Below are 25,604 nucleotides of genomic sequence, written 5' to 3'. Positions count from 1 at the left end.
ATGTACCACTAATTTGTGGAATACTTCAAATTTAATATCTACTTTCGTTATTGCGATTTCTTTGTTATCCGAAATAACTATTTTGATGGAATCAATACGATTGCCGTCAGCAGAGCGATTAACCTAACGCGAAAATCATTTAATTATTTTTTTCGTTCAAGTACATTTAACAGCAAAAACTGCATATACGTAGGTATGTATTTAACTCTACTGCCATTACTTGAAACAAATACATTATTCGATATTAACAAATTGGAACTCTGGAATTACGAGTAATTATTTTTCATTGTACAGACTAGGTTTAAATTTTTGAAGACCTTCTTTTGAACATGGCTTGACCTTTTCATTTTTATGATTTTTTGGAGATAGGGTGAGAGAGGACGAATGAGGGTAAGAGAAGACGAGATAGGCGAAAGAGGGTGAAAGAGGACGAAATTGGGTGAAAGAGGGCGAAAGAGGACGAAAGAGGACGAAAGAGGGTGAAAGAGGACGAAAGAGGGTGAAAGAGGGTGAGAGAGAATGAAAGAGAGTGAAAGAGGACGAAAGAGGGTGAGAGAGGGCGAAAGAGGGTGAGAAGAATAAAAGAGGGTTAGAGAGGACGAAAGAGAGTGAAAGAGGACGAAAGAGGGTGAGAGGGAATGAAAGAGAGTGAAAGAAGACGAAACAGGGTGAAAGAGGGTGAGAGGGAATGAAAGAGGGTGAGAGAGAATGAAAGAGGGTGAAAGAGGACGAAAGAGGGTGAAAGAGGACGAAAGAGGGTGAAAGAGGACAAAAGAGGGTGAAAGAGGGTGAAAGAGGGTGAGAGAGGACGAAAGAGGGTGAGGTAGGACGAAAGAGGGTGAAAGAGGACGAAAGAGGGTGAGAGGACGAAAGAGGGTGAAAGAGGACGAAAGAGAGTGAAAGAGGACGAAAGAGAGTGAAAGAGGACGAAAGGGGGTAAGAGGGAATGAAAGAGGGTGAAAGAGGGTGAGAGGGAATGAAAGAGAGTGAGAGAGGACGAAAGAGGGTGAAAGAGGCGAAAAATGGTGAAAGAGGACGAAAGAGGGTGAAAGAGGACGAAAGAGGGTGAAAGAGGACGAAAGAAGATGAAAGAGGGCGAAAGAAGATGAAAGAGGGCGAAAGAGGGCGAAAGAGGGTGAAAGAGGACGAAAGAGGGTGAAAGAGGGTGAAAGAGGACGAAAGAGAGTGAAAGAGGGTGAGAGAGGACAAAAGAGGGTGAAAGAGGCGAAAAAGGGGTGGAAGTAGGGGTGGGAGTGGGGGTGGGGTGGGGGTGGGGTGGGGGTGGGGCTGGGATGTGGGAGGGAACGGGGTGGGTGGAAGTTGAGGGAGGTGTGAGTGAAAGGTGAGAAGAGATTTATATATATATATAATCCTGATGACGTCAGCGGACGCGGACAGAGAAGAAGAAGAAGACGACGTTACTTCATTTTTCATGAAAAACGTCACTTTTTGACCGCTTGTATCTCCAGAACGGCTTGACCGATTTTATTTTTTCTTGGCTCAAATTACTCGTGGCGATGCCGCCTTTCAGGTTATATTACGTGCAATTCAAAATTTTTTATATTTTAGTAGTTCTACACCCCCAACAAATGGACTTTGATGGTGCAGAATAAGGAGACTTGTAGTGTCTTTTAAGGTCTTTTAGGGTTTGAACATGGCCGGAGACACTACCGCGTCTCCTAATTATTCAATTTATGATTAACTGACATTAAAATCATTCTAAATAATTTCAGAAACTTGGTATTACTAAAATATTTACCAAAATATTTACCAAAATATTCGGGTGAAACATCAAGAAATCTTGATTTGTTGAGATATTGATTTACGTGATTTTTTCTAAACATATGATGATATTTAAATGTTCCCTGCATTTCCAGGAAGAACCACTATGGTTTTTACAATATTCTAGATGTATGAGACCTAAAACAACTCGAATTTTACTTTCCGCTCGAAGTCCGAAAATCGCATTTTTTGGACATTCTCCTTTAGATTCTTGATTGAAATTTATTTTATATTCGATATATATAAAAGGTGTATGCAAAATTCTTTTATTTGTTGACAATATTTCAAATTTACCAAATTAAAATATTAGATTAGTTTATTGCAACGCTTATTAATATCTACAGCATACCCACAACAGCCTACTGAAAAAAATAAACAAAAAAGTGTTCCTTCAATTGGTAATGAATTAAAAACTGTAAACAAAACATCTGCGGTGAACTTTCAATCCTGTGCTAATCCAAGTTCTATGCACAACCCTAAAGCACTAAATGATAAATTTCCACAAATTGCAATAGAAGAAATTTTCCTAGGAAGGCATCTAGGCAGTGGCAATTTCGGAAAGGTCAATCTGATTTAATCTTTTTTAAATACATCTTCAAATATCTTCTTTAATTCTTTAAACACTAAATGTTAAAATAAGATACATTATTAATGAAAATAATTGAAAATTCCAAACTTTTTATAAAAAAATTAATAACTTAACCACTTTTAACATGCACTTTATAGATTTGTATTAATTATGAAATATCACAGGTATACGAAGGAATTGTCAAAAATTTAGGAGGCTTACAAACATCTGTCGCTATTAAGATGCTACGAGAAAGTGCTTCTTTGCAAGAAAAAGAAGAATACTTGAAAGAGGCCAAATTTATGAGACAATTTGATCACAAACATGTGCTAAGATTGTTAGGAGTCTGTTTTGACAAAGATTTACCATGGCTCATATTGGAATTAATGGAAGCTGGAGACTTATTGAATTATTTAAGACAGAGTCGAAAGTTGCAACCGGAAGATCCACACGCTTTGCGTTTACAAGATTTGCTAGACATGTGCGAAGATGTTGTTCGAGGTTGTCGCTACTTAGAAGAACAGCACTTTGTACATAGAGATCTAGCGTGTCGTAATTGCTTGATATCCGCGAGAAATCGTAAAAACCGTATTGTAAAAATCGACAACTTTGGATTAGCAAAAGATATCTACACAAATGACTATTACTGCATGGTAAATGCGATTGAATAAAATTGAGAAAAGATATTTCTTTATTTTTGTATTGTAGTAATATTTTACGATATTATATGAGGTATATTATATATCATACATATATAATCATATATCATATACATATACATATATAATTATATCATTCAGATGATTAAAATGTATACAAAAATATATATAAATAAATAAAATTAAAATGTAAAACTTTTTTGTATATGTGTATAGAAAAAAAGGAAAAACTTAATTTTGTTTGCATGATATGCTTGCAAAAATAAGGAAAGTTTTATTTCGGCATAAACATTAATTACTTTAAAATTGCGTTTTAGGATAGAGGAAAACCTATACCTGTTCGTTGGATGGCACCGGAATCTTTAGAGGACGGAATATATACTTCAAAAAGCGATGTTTGGGCATTCGCGGTATTAATGTGGGAAATTACGTCATTGGGCAAACGACCATATCCTGAAATCATAGATAATGGCAAAATAATGGAACATGTTTGTGCGGGAAACATATTATCGAAACCCCGTCATTGTCCAGAGGAATTATACAATTTGATGATAAATTGCTGGAATGAAGCGGAAGATAGACCAAATTTTATGATTTGTCTCGAAACTATCATATCTTTAAGAGACAAAATAGAAGACACGATTCTGTCCTCGGTTCGTATTATCAGAAGTGTACAAGTATAAATTGATCGTAATTATTTTTATTATTATTTATACTTATAGCAATGTTATTACATGAAGCAATGATACTTTGCTGATATAATAACGATTTAAAAATTATTGCACAAAGAATGCTTTTACATTAGCTCATTTCATGTTTATTTGATAATACATTTACTATAATTCATAACTAATTTAAATCAAAAATACTTCCGTGACATTTCTACGTGATTGGATTACTATGTATAATAATAATAATATAACGCTTTAATTAATGTTTACGAAAGAGAGCACAAAGATCTCTGTGTTGTCAAACTCGTTCCTTTCACCTACATACGTCTGATCGAGTTTCTCATATCTGTATAGAATAATGATCATCATATATCGTTGAAAAGTGATTCAGCCAACAAATCTGAGCACAAAATTGTAGCTTTATAAGTATATTTTTACTAAACTACATATTCCATGCACGACCCAAAACTACTAAATGATGAATTTGCACAGATCACCATCAAAGATATTTTCCTACAAAGGCATCTAGGCAGTGGCAATTTCGGAAAAGTAATTCTACTTTTAACTTTTTTAAATATATTCTCGAAGACTTTCTTTAATTTGTTCATCATGAAATGTTGAGATAAGATATATCTTTAACAAAAATGATGCAAATTTTAAAACTTTTCGTACAAAATTAAATGCTATATATAAATACTTTTAACATGCATTTTATAGATTTATGTTGATTATGAAATATTACAGGTTTATCAAGGAATTGTAAAAAATTTAGAAGGCTCGGAAACACCTGTCGCTATTAAAATGCTACGAGAAGATGCTTCTTCACAAGAGAAAGAGGAATTCTTGAAAGAGGCTAAGCTTATGAGACAATTTGATCACAAACATGTGCTAAGAATATTAGATATCTGCTTTGACAAGGATTTACCATGGCTCATATTGGAATTAATGGAAGTTGGAGACTTACTGAATTATTTAAGACAGAGTCGAAAGTTGCAACCGGAAGATCCACACGCTTTGCGTTTACAAGATTTGCTAGACATGTGCGAAGATGTTGCTCGAGGTTGTCGCTATTTAGAAGAACGGCACTTTATACATAGAGATCTCGCGTGTCGTAATTGTTTGATATCCGCGAAAAATCGTGAAAACCGTATTGTAAAAATCGGTGACTTTGGACTAGCAAGAGATATTTACATGAACGACTATTACTGCATGGTAAGTGCAATACAATTATTTTAAAAAAATAATTTTTAAAATTTTTGAATTGTAGTAATATTATATAATATTATGTGAGGTATATTATATACATATATTGTTCACATTATTAAAATGAATACAAAGATATAGGTAAAATGATTGAAAAAAATGTTAAACTTTTTTGTATAGTAATTATGCAGATATGGGGAAGCCACCTTCGATTTCGATGACCTTGACATATGTTGTCAAAAGTCACTGTCCTGAGTAAGTATTAAAAGGTTTTAAGCGTCGTACGGACATTTGATTTTGATGAACGCTTAGATGCTTTTTTTAAAACAATGGCTAGTATCCTGTATATGAAGATATAAGTAAATAGTAAAATAAAATAAAAATATATACTAAATAAATTTTTATTTTAAATTATATTACCAAATATATAACGGATGGGCCAAAAAAAAGCCACGGGCTCCGCCGGGCGGGGAAAAGGCAAAACCTCTCCCCCTGCACCCCACTCCACTCAAAAACTAACCCAATCCAACCCTTGTTCAAAGAGTGAATTTTAAACATAGTTTGGGTTGGGTTAATTTTTGCGCGGTCGGAGGGACTAGGGGGAACGGTGGAGCGCTATCCCCGCCCGGCGGAGCCCCTGATTTTTTGACTCACGCGTTTACTTTATTACGCGTCCAAACCTATAATACTTTTAAATATATATGTCACAAATATTAGTTTTATTTAGTATCTTTTTATTAATACCTTTTTTATAGATAATGAGGAACACTTGAAACTTTTTAATACGTACTGAGGACAGTGATCTTGACAACATATGTCAAGGTCATCGAAATTGAAGGTGGCTTCCCCATGCATAATTACCTTTTCTTTCGATATAAGCGTTAATTATTTTAAAATTATGTTTTAGGATAAAGGAAAACCTATACCTGTTCGTTGGATGGCACCGGAATCTTTAGACGACGGAATATATACTTCAAAAAGCGATGTTTGGGCATTCGGGGTATTAATGTGGGAAATTACGTCATTAGGCAAACGGCCGTATCCTGAAATCATAGATGATGGCAAAATAAAGGAACATGTTTGTGCGGGAAACATATTGTCGAAACCCCGTCATTGTCCAGAGGAATTATACAAATTGATGATAAATTGCTGGAATGAAGCGGAGGATAGACCAAATTTTAAGATTTGTCTCGAAACTGTCATATCTTTAAGAGACAAAATAGAAGACACGATTCTGCCCTCGGTTTGTATTATTAAAAGTGTACAAGTATAAATTGATCGTAATAATTTTTATTATTATTTACACTTATAGCAATGTTATTACATGAAGCAATGATAGTTTGCTGATATAATATTGATTTAAAAATTATTGCACAAAGAATGCTTTTACATTAGCTCATTTTATGCTCATTTGATAATACATTTACTATAATTCGAAACTAATTTAAATCAAAAATACTTCCGTGACATTTCTACGTGATTGGATTACTATGTATAATAATAATATAACGCTTTAATTAATGTTTATGAAAGAGAGCACAAAGATCTCTGTATTGTCAAACTCGGATGTGTTTTTTCCAAATACGTCTGATCGAGTTTCTTAAATCTGTATAAAATATATGATCATCATATTATTACAATTACTTTATTCTTATCGAAACACGTTTCGTCTTTCTAAGATACTTGAACTACGTGTTCAGATCCGCAGATAAATAATAAAAGCACTATTAAGTAAACAGGACAGCCTCTTTATTAATAGGAATAAAAGAACATTCTATAACTTATTAACACAAAGAAAATGTGCTCGACTCTGTGCGTCTGTAAAACAGAACAAACTAAAAGTGCGCTACGCGCATGCGCATACATATAAAGAAAAAATAGAAGATGATTGCACGGTGACATCCCTCGTAGTATTTCGAACTTAACATTGATATTTTGTAATTTATTTTCTACTCTAACACTTTTCCTTATTAACTTCTTAAGTTCATATTTTTGGAACATCAGATTATGTAAGTCCCATTTGATTACATAAAATCTTCAGACGTATTCTGGGTAGAGGCTTTGTCACAATATCCGCAATCTGTTCCTCAATTGAAATTTGTTGAATGCCCAGGTTTCCTTCGATTACTTTTTCTCGAATAAAAAAGTACTTGATCGCAATATGTTTAGTTCTGCGACGAAACACTGGATTTTGTGCTAATCTTACTGCCGCAGAGTTATCTACTTGAAGAATAGGAATTTGCAAATAATTTGCACAAATGACAACAAATGACTTTTTTAGCCGTTTTATTTGCAGCTATGATCTCTGTTTCTGTGGTTGAAGTAGCCACTATTGCCTGTCTCTGACTTTGCCATGAAATAGCTCCGCCTGCATATTTGACGACTACTCCAGATATTGATCGATTAGTTGTTGTACATTCTCCAAAATCAGCACTGAAACATTCTAAAATACCTTTATTTTTGTTATGACAATAGACTATTCCTAAATCAATGGTTCCAACAATATATCGGAATATTCTCTTGACTCTGACTATATCTTTTGTAGGTGGACTTTTAAATGATCTTGACCGAAATCCCACGCTGTAAACTAGATCTGGTCTTGTACCGAGCATCAGGTACATCAGTGAACCGACTGCTTCTGTAGGGAAATTTGTGCTCTTTGACGTTATCTTTTCCTGTTTTTGAAGTTTCAGGACTTTTTAGCATTGGAGTTGAAATTGACTTGCAATTTGAAAAATTAAAGTGTTCTAAAATTCTTTTTGAATAAGCTTGTTGACTAATTTTAATGCTATTTTCTTCTTGTTTAAGTTCCAGAAAGTATTCTGCTTTCTTTGAAATTATCTTGAATTCTAATTTTAGTTCTTTAAGAAAAACTTTGAGATCTTGAGGATCAGTTGTTCCAATTAATCCATCATCCTTGAATACTACTAGAATTAGTTTTTTGCCATTTTTCTTTCGAATGTACAAACATGCATCGGCTTCTTACTTTGAATCCTAATTTAAAAAGAAAACTTCCAAAACGTTTGTACCAACATCTTGGTACGCCTGCTTTAATCCGTACAGGCTTTTCTTGAGTTCGCAGACTCTGCCTGAGTTAATGTCGTATTCTTCTGGCTGTCTTATATACATTATTTCTTCAAGTTCTCCATATAAGAATGCTGTTGACACATCAAATTGTGCAAGATGCATCTTTTCATTTACAGCAATACTTAAAATTAAACGTATTGTTCCCATCTTTGCTCCTGGACTAAATGTTTGATTAAAATCAATGCCTTAATGTTGGTTGAATCCCTGACAACTAATCTTGCTTCATATTTGTCAATAGTACCATCAACATTTGTCTTCAACCGATAAATTTATCTACATGGTATTGCATTTGCCCCTTCTGGCAAACATGCTAGTTTCCAAGTATGAATTTCTTTTAGTAAGGCCATTTTTCTGTCCATAGCTGTTCTCCATTGAGCACTTTGTTTACTGTTCAAAATTTCTTTGAATGTTTCAAGATTTTTTATTTCGTTGACGAATTCTTCCATCATGACAGAATCATTAAGTTTCTTCGGTTTCTTCAATGTTGAGCGGTCTCTGAGACATCGTCTGGATAACAACTTGGAGTTTTCTTTATTCTTTTCATCTTCTTCTTCAATGAAATCTCCATTACTTTGCTCTTCTTCTTCATTCAAATCTTTATCGTTTTGTTCTTTTTCTTCATTCAAATCTTCATTGCTTTGCTCTTTTTCTTCAATCAAATCTTTATTATTTTGTTCTTTTTCTTTTTCATTTTCAGATTCGATATCTCGAAATGACAACTTAACTCTTTCTTCACATTCTCTCGGTTTTTCCTGGAATTGTATATCTCTAGATAAAATAACTTTACATTTCTCTTTTACATAAACTTTATATCTGTTCGTCACCGTCATATCCTACTATATCCTTTTATAGCTTTTTTATCCATTTTACTTCGTTTCTGAGATGGAATATGATGTTATATCCCCCAAAGATATACAATAGATATAACTATTAAAAGTTAACCAATATTAAGAAATGGGTACTCGTATTGCATCCGCAATTACGACAGACACTGACCGCGTTAAAAAACGCATACGATGCGAGGTATACGCGGAATCAGAGTTACGACAGATAATGACCGCGTTAAAAAGCGCATACGATGCGAGGTATACGCGAAATCAGAGTTACGACAGATAATGACCGCGTTAAAAACGCATACAATGCGAGATATACGCGGAACAGAAATTGGTCAACGTGCAAGCAAAGCAGAAGGACTTTGAATCTGCTTCGCTTGCACCTAGATTCTCGACCGGGGAAACCTGTTGCCAGGCACCCCTTCCGATCGGGAAAAACTCCAAAAACAACGATATAAAAAGAGAGTAGAGACGCGACAACTCGCTCAGTCGCAGACATCAATAATCGCTCTAACCACGATCTCGCTAACCGCGCGCGCACTTAGCATCGACTCGCAGTTGTGCGCGATACGCGGAGTAATATAAAGTCAGTGCCGCACACTCGTAAAGCTACAGTGTATTGATAGTGAAATAAAATAAAGACCAAGTGGTTGAAATTGAATAAAGAATTTTAATACAAAAAGTGTAGTGCATTTCTCTACAAAAACCCGACAAGTCCTGACGCCCCGGATTCCCATCCCAATTTGGCGCGACCCTTAAGTGTCTCTCCCGAGGCACACAACAATTTGGTGGCAGCGGTGGGATTGCGCCGAAGGACCGTCAGGAACTACTCGGAGGAAGACCTGAAAAATACAGCAGTATTAATAAGCAGGCACGTCGAACATAATAATCGACGGGAAACAAACAAAACAAAAGCCGACGTATAAGCAGCAGCGTACCGTACGTACAAAAAGACACACACACACGGACAACGCATCAGCCGTCGGGAAGTAGGCCATCACCTAAGGACGCGACCTACGACAATACGGACAACGCATCGCACCGTACAGCGACCCGCAGGATCACCTTACGACACCGGACCGCCAGCCGTATCAACACTGCCGAGCGATGACCTGCAGCGTCAGCAAGCGAGCGATAGTAACATTAATGTAAGTCCGAACCAAACTTTTATACATACTGCATGAATGTCGGAGGAGAGCGAAACACCCCGACAAGCGATAGCGAATAATTCGTGGTTACATAGCGACTCAGCCGCACGATCAATCAAAGCACTACCGATAACCTTAGAAAACCTCGGAAAAGTGCGGATAAAATTAGAAGAATATTATTCAGGAGAGAGCGACTCCGAATCATACATTCACGGGAAAGCCGAACGCGAATTTCCGTTTAACATTTTTGACGAAAGTTTATTCGAAGAAGGGGAAACCAACACCGGTAAAAATTTAAGAAAAAAAAGTAACGAACGCGTGAGACGAACTCCTAGCAACGGGTCACAACACGGGGAATCTTTGCTTACATCATACGATAGTAGTATTTTCGATCCGAGTGAGTATCAGGACATGCTGCGAACACCGCCTAACGGTGGCATGGATGTGTCCGAGGGTGCCATCGACCGCGAGATTGACCGTCTACACGGTACAATAGCTCGCGACAACACTCGACTGGTGGAAGCCGACGTACATGCACCACCCCCTAATAGCGAAATAGGAACAACTAACCCCCGCGATACCAGACGATACATAGATAGACGCATTGACGAAATCGAGGTGCGCGAAACTCCTAATTATAGGGAGGCCGGAATAGATAATCCTATGCTACGTGAGATAATGAGAGGCATGCGAGAACTACGTAGGGAAATGCTCACGGAAATAGACATATTACGCGAACAAATTCGTGATATTAGCACATACGCGGACGAACGAGGTCAAAACCGCCGGGACACACACACCCGCGAGAGAGAAACGCGAGACCCCGACAATGACGACAAAAAATATAACGTTGTGTACGGACGAACAGAGGGTGACGCTAGACATCGACAAGGGCCGCAGGAGCCTTTTTTATCGTTAAAAGAAGCACGGCAAATGATTCCGGAATTTGACGGGACGGCCCAACATAAATTACAAGAATTCCTAAGCACATGTACGTACGCCATGACAAACATACACCCTGCTAACGAAAGAGGATTGGTGGGAGCTATCCTATGCACGAAACTCAAAGGCAAAGCAATGTTAGATTTTCAAACGCGAGACATACAGACATACGACAAACTCAAGCGACAATTGGAATGTACATACCAGAGTAGGCGAAGTACTACGTATTTGCAGATAGAGTTCAATTCCTTAAAACAAAAGGCAAACGAAGGCGCGCAAGCTTTCGGAACGCGCGTCGATACTTTAGCTATGGAGTTATATGAATCCATGACGGAGGGAGAAGATCACTCCCCCATTGCAAAGCGGATCATACTAAGTACTATACAAAAACAAGCCTTGCAAAATTTCCAAATAGGACTACGCGACGAGATACAACTTCTTATTCGTTCGCGAAATTACCAAACACTGCAGGAGGCAATAACGGCCGCAACCGCCGAAGAAAAAGTAAAGGGCACAACAACAACGCGATCTAGTAATTACACAAATCGAAACCGTTACGAGGGAGCGCCGTCGCGATCAACAAAAAATGCCGTACAATGTTATAAATGCGGAAAATCGGGGCACTACGAGCGAGAATGCCGTAACAGTAAATACGCGCTTCCGAAACCCGAGAAGTCAGATCGCGTAATCACAGCAGAAAAGTTTTGCAACCACTGCAAAAAACGTGGACACAGCCGTGAAGAATGCTGGACGATAAACGGACGGCCAAAAACAATATCAAATCGCGACAGAACAAATGAGGGAAAAAAAAAGCGTAATGTTAATCTAACCAAGAGCCGAAGGAAGCCAAAAACGAAAAAGGGTGATACGGATTCCGAGCAAAGCAGTAGCAGTTACGAACGCGACAGCAACGAGGGAGACTCGGAAGGAGAGACCCCGGCACGCGCCGTCGAGTATCGCGTATCACACCTACGACCCACACTACAAGAGAGCGCGGGTTTAGATTTAATTACACTGCCGATGCGTGAAGCTAAGAATGGCGCAGTTAAAATGCTATTCGATTCAGGGGCAACTATTTCGTTAATAAAACTGAAACATCTAAAAGATGACGCATTAATTTATAAAGGAAAAATAACGCTCATTGGCATTACGGGACACAAAGCGCGAACAATAGGAAAGACGCCGGCGACGATTGATATAGGAGGCCGGAAAATAAAACACACAACATACGTCGTCAAAGACGATTTTCCCATGGAGTACGAAGGAATTCTCGGGATAGATTTTTTGCGGAAACAGGGAGTTAACTGTAATTTCAAAAAACGGGAACTCACCATAGGAGATGCCGTGTTAAATTTGCAACCATACGAAAGGATCCGGTTACAGCCGCGCAGCGAAACAATTATCCGGGCTGCTACAAATAAAAATAGCGCAGGAATCGTAAGAGCCGAACAAACTGCACCCGGTGTGTATATAGGACGATGCCTCGTGCAGCCAGAAGACTATGTGTGTCCAGTCAGTGTCATAAATACAACCGACAAAGTTGTCGAGTTAAGAACGCCGCTAATAACTATAGACGAAATAGAGGGGGAAATGAAGCATGAAATAACCCTCATACGAAAAGAAATTCCGAAGTATTCGAGCAAAAGAAATCGGGAAGTATGACAATCATTACGGACGGACCATCTAAACGTAGAAGAACGACAGGCTATACACAGGATATGCGAAGACTATTGCGATTTATTTCTCTTGAATGGAGAACCACTGAGCTGCACCGCGACCGTGGAACATGAAATAACCACGCGCGCCGATTCAGCACCGGTCAACGTACGACCGTACCGCCTGCCGGAGAAGCATAAGGCGGAGGTAAATAAACAAGTTAAAGAGATGCTAGATGCTGGCATTATCAGGTCAAGCGTTAGCCAATGGAACGCTCCCCTGTTAGTAGTGCCGAAAAAAGCTGACGCATCCGGAAACCCAAGACTAAGGGTAGTCGTAGATTTTAGAAAGGTGAATGACCTTACAGTAGGTGACTCGTGTCCGCTACCAAACATCACAGACATTTTGGACCAGCTGGGAAACGCGAAATACTGTACAACGCTCGATTTAGCATCAGGTTACCACCAGATACCGATGGCTGAATACGATAAAAAGAAAACGGCTTTCTCAACTCCTTTTGGACATTATGAGTTCAACAGAATGCCATTTGGACTAAAGAATGCACCCGCGACCTTCCAACGACTAATGAATTCAGTACTGACTGGGATTCAAGGGCTCAAATGTCTCGTATATCTCGACGACATTGTCATATATGGGTCAAGCTTAGAGGACCACAATAAAAGGCTCAGGGAAGTGCTACAGAGATTACGGACGCACAACATGAAATTGCAGCCAGATAAATGTGAATTTTTACGAAAAGAAGTTATATACTTAGGACACATAATCTCGGAAAACGGTATATTACCGGACCCATCAAAATTGGAGGCGGTAAAAAATTTTCCGACGCCGCAAAAAGTTAAAGATGTACAGGCATTTATAGGACTCGCCGGTTATTATAGGAAGTTCATTCAGGATTTCTCAAAGATTGCAAAACCCCTGACTAGATTGACAAAAAAGGGCGAAACCTTCGGATGGAACAGCGAGCAACAAATTGCGTTCGATATTTTAAAAGATAAGTTAATAACGGTACCAATATTACAATATCCAGATTTTAATAAGGAATTTAATGTAACTACAGACGCGTCCGATTATGCAATCGGAGCCGTGCTCTCACAGGGGCCCATAGGCAATGACCGCCCTGTTGCTTACGCAAGCAGAGTGCTATCTCGCGCGGAGCAGAATTACAGCACAACGGAAAAAGAATTATTAGCAATTGTATGGGCCGTAAAACATTTTAGACCATACGTGTACGGGACCAAATTCAAAATCATTACGGATCATAAACCATTGGTATGGCTATTTAACGTGAATGACCCCGGCTCAAGGTTGATTCGCTGGAGATTAAAATTAGAAGAATACGATTATGAAATCATACATAAGGCCGGACGAGCGAACGCAAACGCTGATGCAGATAGATCCGATCCGATTATGCGTAAATGTTTTATTCTTGGTTTTTTGCTCATCCAGAGTTCAAACGAACTAAAGCTTTCTTCAGATGACTTGCCAATTCTGTTTAGAATATACACTGCTGAATTTACTAACTCAGCCTCAATTGCTTCAGGAAATTTAATATCTGTGTTTGAATATTTGAAGGTTCTTTCCATCTCGATTATTGTGCCATTTTCTCGTTCACTACCACCATTCTGTTTAGGTGTAAATGGCGTTGTCAAACTCTGTGTGATCCCGTTTTTATGTAAGATTATCCTAACTTCTTCATTGTTGAATTCTTCACCATTGTCGCTCAATAATTCCTTGATCGAATGTCCTTGAATCTTCGCATGTGCAATCATCTTCTTCAGTACGTTTTTGACTTCTGACTTCTCTCTTACAAAAAAGCCATAGCGAGATTTTGTGTAGCTATCTTTAAACACAACTAAATAACGCTTCTTCTTAAAAAGATTATCGAAAGGTCCACTTACATCAGTTGATATCAGTTCTCCAGGCTTGGTTGTTTTCTTTCTGGTGCCGAACGGGTTGCTTTTCCAAAAATACATGGTTCACATAATTCTTTGCTCAATTAAACTTTAATGCCTAATTCATTCTCAAGCACCATTTTGACATGTCGCTTATCTTGATGTTCCATTCTTTCATGATACAACTGTAAAGTTGAACTGTTTGTATCTGCAGCATTTATTTCTGTCTTTTTGGAACAATTGGTTTGATGGCTGCCTTGTACAGAGTTCCGCATACTTCACGATCTCCATATAGCACTGTTTTGATATTAACTTTAAGCCAGCACCTTGTAACTATAGACTTGAATATCACTATTTTGATTATTATCTTGTGCTGCTAAAACAGAAAATAAATTTTTGGAAAGGACCCGCAGAAAGTACATGGAAATCCGGTCTCGGTCAATTTGACTGATTTGCCAATTGTTAGTCCTTGATACGTAGATTAAAAATGTCCAAAGGCATAGACCTGGAAAACCTAATTCTTCACCCACACACACACGCACGCACCCACCCATACACGCCCTTACTACTCTGTTACGTATGTGCAAAATCTCTAACTTTAAGTGTCTGTAGCTCAGAAAATATAATTTTCAAGGCCTATGCCTTTGGACATTTTTAATCTACGTATCAAGTACTAACAATTGGCAAAGTTTCAGCCAAATTGACCGAGATCGGATTTCCATGTACTTTCTGCGGGGTCCTTTCTGGAATATACCACACGTTTTTCAATGTTAAAATTTGACTTTTATTGTGAACCATTGACAAAATTCAAATGGCTCCTTTTTCAAGAGCCCTGAGAGTTTCTTTTCCATCAGCTTTTATATTGCATAAACTTTCAAACTTCTTGAACTCAACGAACAAATCTAAGCAGTTTGTTACATGTTTGGTTGCCCTGTTATCGATCCATCAATCCATTAAATTTAATTCATTTGCACATATCTCATCGCAAACAGAAGTAAGAGCTACATTGGTATTAAGCGCTCTAAGCATTAGTTGTTACTTTATTCTTGGCTGGTCTTTCATCGGCTATCCATTTTTTGCAGTTTTGTACTTAATGTCTCTTTTTCTTGCAGTAATTACAGTAATCTTTTCTTAAATTTTTATTTTCATATTTAAATTTGCATTTTTCTTGTTATCTGCTTTTATTACTAATGCTTATTAAACAAACTTCTTGCTGTCTGTATTTTTCTGAAATTTCTCTCAAACATATGTGTACATAGCTGTATTGTTAATTTGTCAAATGTTTCTTCTTCGTCCTTAGTAGCATCCAACTAGACTTAAACGTTTCAAAGTTGCTAAGCAAAATGTGTAGCGTTTTACATATTAATAGCAAACCTGGTAATGCATTCTCGTCTTTAGCTACAAGTTCGTTGTTTAATTAATTCCATAAGCTTCTTAACTTTCCAGAATGTGTAGAAACATCGTCTCCTAAAGTCCAATTGAATGCAAAAAGTCTGTACATATCTTGAATAACTGGTCTTTGGACGTTATTAATTGCGCTTTAAATTGTTGTTTTAACGCCTCCCATGCATCATGTGCCGTCTTTGATCCATGATTTTCTGATACATTACATCTGTGACTAAACTTGTGATCAATGACTTACATTTTTTTTTATGTTGTTTGATTTGAACTACCGTAGTATTTGCTCTTAAGGGTTCCGGTTTCATCAATTTATTGTCGATCACGTCCAGTGCATTTTTATGGTAGTCGAGCAGATTTCTGATTTTATGTTTCCACATATGCCAATTCAGTTCCCGTTAATGATTTTATGTGCTTCGCTAGATCCATCTTTCCGTAGTTTTAAACTACACTTTACAACAAAGATGAATATTACACTGGGCCCACAACTTATTACAGTTATTTTATTCTTATCGAAACACGTTTCATCTTTCTAAGATACTTGAGCTACGTGTTCAGATCCGCAGATAAATAATAAAAGCACTATTAAGTAAACAGGACAGCCTCTTTATTATTAGGAATAAAAGAACATTCTATAACTTATTAACACAAAGAAAATGTGCTCGACTCTGTGCGTCTGTAAAACAGAACAAACTAAAGTGCGCTACGCGCATGTGCATACATATAAAGAAAAAATAGAAGATGATTGCACGGTGACGTCCCTCGTAGTATTTCAAACTTAATATTAATATTTTGTAATTTATTTTTTACTCTAACACATATATCGTTGAAAAGTAATTCAGTCAACAAATCTAAGCACAAAATATTATAGTTTTATAAGTATATTTTTACTCAACTACATATTCCATGCACGACCCAAAACTACTAAAAAATGATGAATTTGCACAGATCACCGTCAAAGATATTTTCTTAGGAAGACATCTAGGCAGTGGTAATTTTGGAAAGGTAAATCTAAATTCATCTTTTTTAAATATTTCCTCGAAGATTTTCTTTAATTTTTTTATCATGAAATGTTGAGATAAGGTATATTTTTAATAAAAATGATGCAAATTTTTAAATTTTTTATACAAAATTAAATACTATATATAAATATTTTTAACATGTATTTTATAGATTTATGTTAATTATGAAATATCACAGGTTTATCAAGGAATTGTAAAAAATTTAGAAGGCTCGGAAACACCTGTCGCTATTAAAATGCTACGAGAAGATGCTTCTTCACAAGAGAAAGAGGAATTCTTGAAAGAGGCTAAGCTTATGAGACAATTTGATCACAAACATGTGCTAAGAATATTAGATATCTGCTTTGACAAGGATTTACCATGGCTCATATTGGAATTAATGGAAGTTGGAGACTTACTGAATTATTTAAGACAGAGTCGAAAGTTGCAACCGGAAGATCCACACGCTTTGCGTTTACAAGATTTGCTAGACATGTCCGAAGATGTTGCTCGAGGTTGTCGCTATTTAGAAGAACGACACTTTATACATAGAGATCTCGCGTGTCGTAATTGTTTGATATCCGCGAAAAATCGTGAAAACCGTATTGTAAAAATCGGTGACTTTGGACTAGCAAGTGATATTTACATGAACGACTATTACTGCATGGTAAGTGCAATACAATTATTTAAAAAAAATGATTTTTAAAATTTTTGATTTGTAGTAATATTATATAATATTATGTGAGGTATATTATACATATATCATTCAGATAATTAAAATGTATACAAAAATATAGGTATAAATGATTAAAAATAAAATGTAAAACTGTTTTTGTATGGTAATTATGCAGATATGGGGAGCCATCTCCGATTCCAATGACCTTGACATATGTTGTCAAGGTCACTGTCCTGAGTATTAAAAGATTTTAAGCGTCGCTCGGACATTTGATTTTGATGTACGCTTAGATGCTTTTTTTAAAACAATGGCTAGTATGTATCCTATATATAGATGAAGATATAAGTAAATAGTAAAATAAAATAAAAATATATATTAAATAAATTTTAATTTGAAATCTGTTAAAAGAAATAATTCTGCACGTTCTAAATTGCTGAATCAGATTTCGCGGGTCTAGTAAATCATATGGTAATCGATGAGATGGCGCATCGAAGAAGGATTGGTGGGAGATGTCGCAGAGTGCGTAGATCCCTTGGTCTCTTTCTCTCGGGAACCTTCCTGGCGTGCGGTAGCGTGGTCGACCAAGAGCGAGCGAGCAGAGAACAAGAGAGAGAGGGCAAGGGATAAGTACCTCAAAGGAATATCTAATTTAGCATTTATTGAATCGAAAGTTTTTGCGTTTGCTGCACAGCGTGTGCATTGCTTAATAAAATAAAGTTAAAGTCTACCACGGTCGCACCACTCTTGTAAAAGGTGTAAAGAAAGCATTTGTAGTACAGAACTTGTCCTTAATCAATTAGACAAATTATAGACTTAACATTTAAACAAAAAGAATTGTCTCAGAAATTCAATTAGAAACCAGAACATCCTTCATTCCACAGTAAAATTTATATAAAAAATTTAACAAAATCATATTATACCAAATAAATAACGGATGGGTCAAAAAGGAGCCACGGGCTCCGCCGGGCGGAACTTCTCCCCTCCTTTTTATACGTCAGGAAATGTGCTAAACACATACCCTCCACCTTGGAGGAGGTTTCGGGTTATGTGGGAATGGAAAAGGGCTGAAGGTCCACATACTTCCCGACCCACTAACGGTGGCCACCTTAGTGCGTAATTGGAAGCCCCCGGGATCGCTTTTCGCATACAACGGGGAGACCCTCCCCGCCTGTGCGCTAGTGCGCATTCTCCTCCAGTAGATGTCAATTACTGACACCCCTTGAGCGAGAGAAGTGGGGCCACATTCACTTCTTCCGTCCTTTTTGGGGACCGCGTGCAATAGATCAAGTGGCCCTTGTCACTATCACCTGCAGTTTTCCAGCCCTCGAACTAAAGCTTCCTCCTCCCCCGAAGGGGTTGGGATTCGGCCATCAGTCCGAGGAGTCTCCACGAGATTCCCTCCGGGAAGGAGACCTCGCTAACGGAAGGGAGGAGGACGGTCAACTCGAAAATCGACATTGTCCTTCTCCGTCTCGCTCTTCCTCTTTCTCATGCCACGAGACTGAGGCCTCTCTTCACCCCGGAACCCCTTTCCCTGCACCCTCACTCCACTCAAAAACTAATCCAATCCAACCATTGTCCAAAGAGTGAATTTTAAACATAGGTTGGATTGAGTTAGTTTTTGAGTGGGCGGGGGATCAGGGGGAGCGATGGAGCCCTTTCCTTGCCCGGTGGAGGCCCTAACTCCTTGACCTACGCGTTTACTTTATTACGCGTCCAAACATATAATACATTTAAATATATATGTCACAAATATTAGTTTTATTTAGTGATTCTTTTTATTAATAACTTTTTTATAGATAATGAGCGACGCTTGAAACTTTTTAATACTTACTGAGGACAGTGATCTTGACAACATATGTCATCGAAATTAGAGGTGGCTTTCTATGTATAATTACCTTTTCTTTTGATATAAGCGTTAATTATTTTAAACTTATGTTTTAGGATAAAGGGAAACCTATACCTGTTCGTTGGATGGCACCGGAAGCTTTAGAAGATGGAATATATACTTCAAAAAGCGATGTTTGGGCATTTGGTGTATTAATGTGGGAAATTACGTCATTGGGCAAACGGCCTTATCCTGAAATCATAGATGATGGCAAAATAATGGAACATGTTTGTGCGGGAAACATATTGTCGAAACCCTCTCATTGTCCAGAGGAATTATACAATTTGATGACAACTTGTTGGAATGAAGCGGAGAATAGACCAAATTTTATGATTTGTCTCGAAAATATCATATCTTTAAGAGACAAAATAGAAGACGACGACACGATTCTGCACTTGGTGCGTATTATCAAAAATGTACAGGTATAAATTGATCGTAATTATTTTTATTATTATTTATACTTGGAGCAATGTTACTACATGGAACAATAATATTTTGCCAATATAATATTGACTAAAAAATATTGTATAAATAATGTTTTTTAATAACGAGAGGACTAAGATTTCCGTGGCACCCGGATTTGGCTTTGAATTCTTGCTGATTGTATCATTTGGAACAAAAGTTCAAGTGTGGTCAAAGTTGCTATTGTTCATAGTTTTAGAGATATCAATCTTTTATTATCGTTACTATAGTATATATATTTAAGAGAAAACATATTTAGTGGAATTTAATGTTATCTCTGCGTGAGTAGAGTTTTTCGAGTAAGAGTTAAGACAACAGGGGTCGATTTCTGATTAGTTCCGCAATTTGTAGCCAAGAAGTGAGTAAGGAAGAGACAAAAATAAACAAAAGAAAAAGACAAAGTTATTTTAGACATGTAGTTATGTAATGACATTAGTATATAATGTATGTATCGATACCATTTGGTTATTAATGGCGGCTTGTCTTAACTCTTACTAGAGGAACTTTATGCGTAAGCTTGTGCGTGTGTATATGTTACTATACTTTTTTCAAAAATTTACTTATGCGACTTATATATTTCGCTTTTCGAATATGGGGAAAAAAAGCATCGATATCTTCGAAACTATGAACGATAGCAATTTTGATCACTCTTGAACTTTTGTTCCAAACGATCCATTTAATAAAAATTCATGGTCAAATCTGCAATGTGCGTCACGGAAATTGTAGTATTCCCACATTAGCTTGTTTTATAATGTATTTATTATTATTTGATATCATTTATTTCACAAATAATGTAACGTGATTTCTATGTGATTAGATAGGTTATAATGTAATAATAGTACACAATATATAGAATGTTTTTGTTTAATACACAGATATAAGAAACAGTGTACGATCAAATGGCAAGTTATAAATAAATTATATTTATAGATAATTATATTTAAATTATGTTTATATGTATTATAAGTAATTCGGCAGAAAAAAATCTCAAATTAAATGTCACAATCATGCAAACCGACAAATAGATTATTTTTTAATTACAACTAATTTTTTATTCTAAAATGACATAAGCATGTTTTTCATAGATTCGTAACTCAATATTGTCATATGAGGTCTGTAAATAAAGTAATGAGACTTTTTTGAGATGAACTTTTATTTATAATTAAACTATAATTTAATTCTGTTTCCTTCAAAATAGTTCCCTTAGGAAGCCACGCAGCGCCTGAGACGTTGTTTCCAGTCTTTATAGCAGCGCTGGAACTCAGATACCCGAATGGCCTTCAACTGGTCAGTTGCAGCCGCTTTTACGTTTTCGGTCATCTCAAAGGACATCACTATGACCGAAAACGTAAAAGCGACTGTAAGCGATTAGCTGAAGGTCATTCGAGTTTCTGAGTTCCGGCACTACTATGAAAACTGGAAACAACGTCTCAGGCGCTGCGTGGCTCCTTAAAGAAACTATGTATTTTGAAGGAGACAGAGTTAATAAATTACAGTTAAATTATAAATAAAAGTTCATCTCGAAAAAGTCTCATTACTTTATTTACATATCTTGTATTAATTAATAATGATATTTGTATTGTAAGTTTTATTTTATTATTTTTATACACTTGTTTAATCTTTTAATAGACAGGAATATTCTTGCATATATTTTTCTATAACTGCCGCTCCGTATCGCAAGTCAAGTGATGATTTTTGTTTTATTTTGGAAATATGTATAGTTGTTTGTAAACACTTTTCATTTTACATCGCTTTTATCAAATATATTCTTTTGTTTTTTTTTGCTCATTATTATTTTTATTTTTAATCTTTCTCTTTTCTTTTTGCTTTTCAACTTTTCTGTACTGAAAACGCCCTAACTAATATTTACAAAAAGGCGCACGAGGATTCCTGTGTTCTAAGACTCCAACGTGTTCTTTCCAGTTATGTCTGATCAAGCTTTATAAAGTTACATATACACGGTTTCCCGAGTAAAGACCGGATCAACGCTTAAAGATAGTTTCCTGGGATCATTTGGAGACATTTTTCCTCAGCAAAAATGTCGAGAAACCAATAATTTTTAAGTTACACGCAATTGAAAATAAAGGATTTGTCGCAAACTAAGCTTTAATGAAAACAAAATATTAACAAAACCACAATTTTCAATTAATTTAAAGTAGAGTTTATTTTAATAGAATTTTAATTTAAGGCTTATTGTTAGTTGCAGAGATATATGGTGGTAAATGTTAGGAACATGCAAAAAATGATGATCTTCGACATTTTTGCTGTCGAATAGTTGTCTCTAAATAATCCCAGGAATCTATTCTTAAGCGAAGATCTGGTGACTTCCAGGACACCCTGTATAATACGATCATTGTATATAATTGAAAAGTGATTCAGCGAATAAATCTAAGCTCGAGATTGTAGCTTCACAAGTATATTTATACTAAATGACATATTTGCTCATATTATACACACACACAAACACACATTTTTTCTCTTTTTCTGATTCTTTTAATGCAATGCATAAAAATTTTTTATGTTTTAGTTCCCCGCCCAGCCTCCTAAAAAGTCTGCATATCTTCAAATGGCAGATCTGGACTAAAGCACAACTACACACAACTATGCAGAGCCAACATACTTCCGAATCTTTAATTGTCAGTGATGCTTTTAATAATGTTTTACATAATCGCTTTTTGACTGAACGATTTTTTAGATTTTCGACAGATATTAATTTTATCGTCATTTGTCGACCCATCTACAGGCGTAGATGGCTTTGAAATCTTGATTATTTTACACATTTTTTCAAATATCATGGAAAATGTGCGTCTTTTAACAAAAAGTACCAAAACAAAAGTTGTAGAAAATTAAATTATCTTTCAAATGAGATCAAAATGATTATTGTACGTTCCATAGGTTTTGATATAACCAGTTTCAAACGTACAAAAAGTGCTTTTGTCACTTATTGTTAAATGCGAGCTATTTTAATTTAAAACAAATTATTTTATTTTCATAAAAGAAAAAGATTTTTATTTTTCTCAAAAAATGTATTAAGTTTTATTTTCTCTTTATTTCATTTTCTTTTCACCTTCTGCTCTTCCTTCATCAGAGATTTATGAGCGATAACTTCTTAAGGAAGCATTTTTCGACTCATGTTTATAGGAATTTTTTTTGTTCAGAATTAATTTTCCTATAAGATCTCAAAGTCTGGCCGGAACGTTCGGGGCCACCCTGTATAACGATTAGTATAGCTAACTACGATATAATGTGACAATGCCTTTAATCTTTCTTCTTCTTTTTATAATACCATCAATAATATTTATCTAATATATTAATTAATTATATAATATTAATATAATAATAATACAAATAATTATCTTTCTAATAATTTGTAAATGAATATGTGGTTTAAATTGTTTTTTTTTATAACAAATAGAATATATACGCTTTATGATATTTCAGTTTTGTTTATATTTAAAATTTATGTATATTTTACATGTATTTAACATCAAACTAATACGTATTAATTACATATTTTCCTTAGATGTTATTATTTTTACACGATATACACCTTCTTCTCGGCTATAGAGCCAAACGCGATATTATTGTAAAATTAAGTAAGAAAATTGAGGAATCTGGGAATTTTGTATCCTGTGGTTGGGATCTCAAAAACTCTCCTTGTTTCTCTTTTAACTTCCTCTGTAAAGAAAGGAGAGTTTTTGAGATCCCAACCACAGAATACAAAATTCCCAGATTCTTCAATTTTCTTACTTAATTTCGCAATAACATCGCATTTGGCTCTATGGCCGAGAAGAAGAAGGTGTATATCGTGTTTTATATTAAAGAGCCGATCTAATATTCTTATCATTGTTTATTATTTTTAGTATTACAGTTTTAGTATACAGTTAGTATTACAGCGCATTTTAAAATAAGAAAATATTTATATTTGTAATCTTTATTACGGGGAAGTACAAAAGGTGTATATTTATATTTAAAATTCTATGCAGTCTGTTATAAACAATTCTTTAAAAAGAGACAATTATTCATTAAATAACGTTTTGATGCAACATTTTGTGTAAACATTAATTGTCAAATATTTTATTTAAATTAAAAAATGCAACAAATAATGTCCTAAAATATTAATGTAATAAATAAATAAACTCCTCAAAATAATTAAGGGATAAAAATGGTCAAAAAATAAGCAAACTTTAAATAGATATAACTTTGTTTATAAAAATTAGAATTTAAATTCTAGGAAAGAGTTTTAAAACTTGAAATCTCTACTTTCGATAGTTTATAGCTGTTTTTCATTTTCTTCAATTCTGGTATTTTTTACATACAAAAAACGACAGAGAACAAACTTAACAAAATGGAAAATTTTCTTCTTATCTTATAGACGTGTCTCATGCACGACAAGATTTGAAAAAAATTTTTTATTTTTTTGCGTTAAAGCTTAAAGTCTTCCCTGCAAAATCATTTTCTAAAATTTTAATTTTGATTTTTCCTCTTAAGTTATAGAGTCTGAATTTTTTTGTAACTTGTGAACTTTTTACAAATAGAAGAATATAACAAAAAAATTTGCTAGTTTTTTTTATTTAAACTTAGAAAAACGTTACGTAAAATGACTAAACAAATTTTAAATCTTAATTTGCTTTGATAAAAAATAAAAAGTAAAATCCGTGGCAGCACAATTTTTTCTCCACTTTTTAACATAATCTTTTAACTTGAGTATATAGCGTATATAGAGCCTCACTTTATATAGCTCACAGCTTAATGCTCGATGAATATGTTAATTTTGCACGTTGCAAAGTTGTTCTATTTGCTGCGATTTGCAGTATTATTTTAATTAACATTTGATTTTTTTACAATTTGTTTTTCAAGACAGTTTGTAATTATTACGATCATCTAATAACATGAATGTGTATTGAACAAAACTTATCAAAAATCGAAGACTACATAATATAACATAAACAGATAAACACGAAGAAATCTGGAACAAATTGTGAAAAGATCTAAGAAAAAATCTGTATCCACGAGTGTTTTAAAGGTGTCTTTCAAAACCAAATTGCATATTAAAACGTCGTCATACAAATCACGCATAAGTAACAAAAATCAGCTTTGATATATTTGTAAAAACATTTATATTTTCGAAAACATGTTATTAAGTACATAATTAAATAAGAAATTGCATGTCTGCGACGTCTGCACATATAATTTTTATATGATGTATAAATTATGCGACATCTGATTCATTTTGACCAGATGCCTTAGCGTTATACCGAATGTATAATTATTTTCTCATTCTGATAAAAATTCTACTTATAGTTAATCATAAAAATCACAATTATAAACACATTTTTCGCTTGTGTTGTAAATTAACTCTCATATAAACATACACTTATACATTATTTATACTCTGTTTATGTGGATATGTCCGGACAAGGTATAAAATTTTGTATATAATGTTGATCGTTAAAGACATTATCGTGGTATCTATGTCGATTGTACATATCATACAGTTGTTTGGACAAAGTAAAACGTCAATAAAAATTACAATATAAATTAGCACGATTGCTTTTTAACAATATGTATCTGTGTGAATTTCTAATTCAAAAGGGTAGAATAGAAATACAATCAATATCAAGAGACACGGTAGTGTCTCGCGACCAGTTAAGGGCGTAGCGGAGACACCGTGTATCTTAACGCGAGTCGGACATTTGAGTCTTTATAATATTTCG

At 35.3% G+C, this 25,604-nt stretch overlaps 1 protein-coding gene across 1 annotated transcript in view; it reads left to right on the top strand.

Annotated features, from left to right (window-relative positions):
- Window positions 1-22,546, top strand: part of LOC114941305 (uncharacterized) — a 30,608-nt gene extending 8,062 nt beyond the window's left edge. Inside the window, exons 5-14 of the mRNA XM_085486479.1 lie at window positions 2,127-2,344; window positions 2,536-3,003; window positions 3,327-3,662; window positions 4,173-4,229; window positions 4,425-4,892; window positions 5,791-6,126; window positions 16,809-16,865; window positions 17,061-17,528; window positions 19,482-19,823; window positions 22,415-22,546. Of these exons, the coding sequence (XP_085342605.1) occupies window positions 2,127-2,344; window positions 2,536-3,003; window positions 3,327-3,662; window positions 4,173-4,229; window positions 4,425-4,892; window positions 5,791-6,126; window positions 16,809-16,865; window positions 17,061-17,528; window positions 19,482-19,823; window positions 22,415-22,471 (2,807 nt within the window). The 3' untranslated portion in view covers window positions 22,472-22,546. The remainder of the gene's footprint in view (window positions 1-2,126; window positions 2,345-2,535; window positions 3,004-3,326; window positions 3,663-4,172; window positions 4,230-4,424; window positions 4,893-5,790; window positions 6,127-16,808; window positions 16,866-17,060; window positions 17,529-19,481; window positions 19,824-22,414) is intronic.
- Window positions 22,547-25,604: the final 3,058 nt, after the last annotated feature.

Source organism: Nylanderia fulva, unplaced genomic scaffold, assembly GCF_048542155.1.
Source record: "Nylanderia fulva isolate GAGA-0341 unplaced genomic scaffold, ASM4854215v1 Scaffold44, whole genome shotgun sequence".
NCBI lineage: Eukaryota > Metazoa > Arthropoda > Insecta > Hymenoptera > Formicidae > Nylanderia > Nylanderia fulva.
This window is presented reverse-complemented; position numbering and strand designations above follow the sequence as displayed.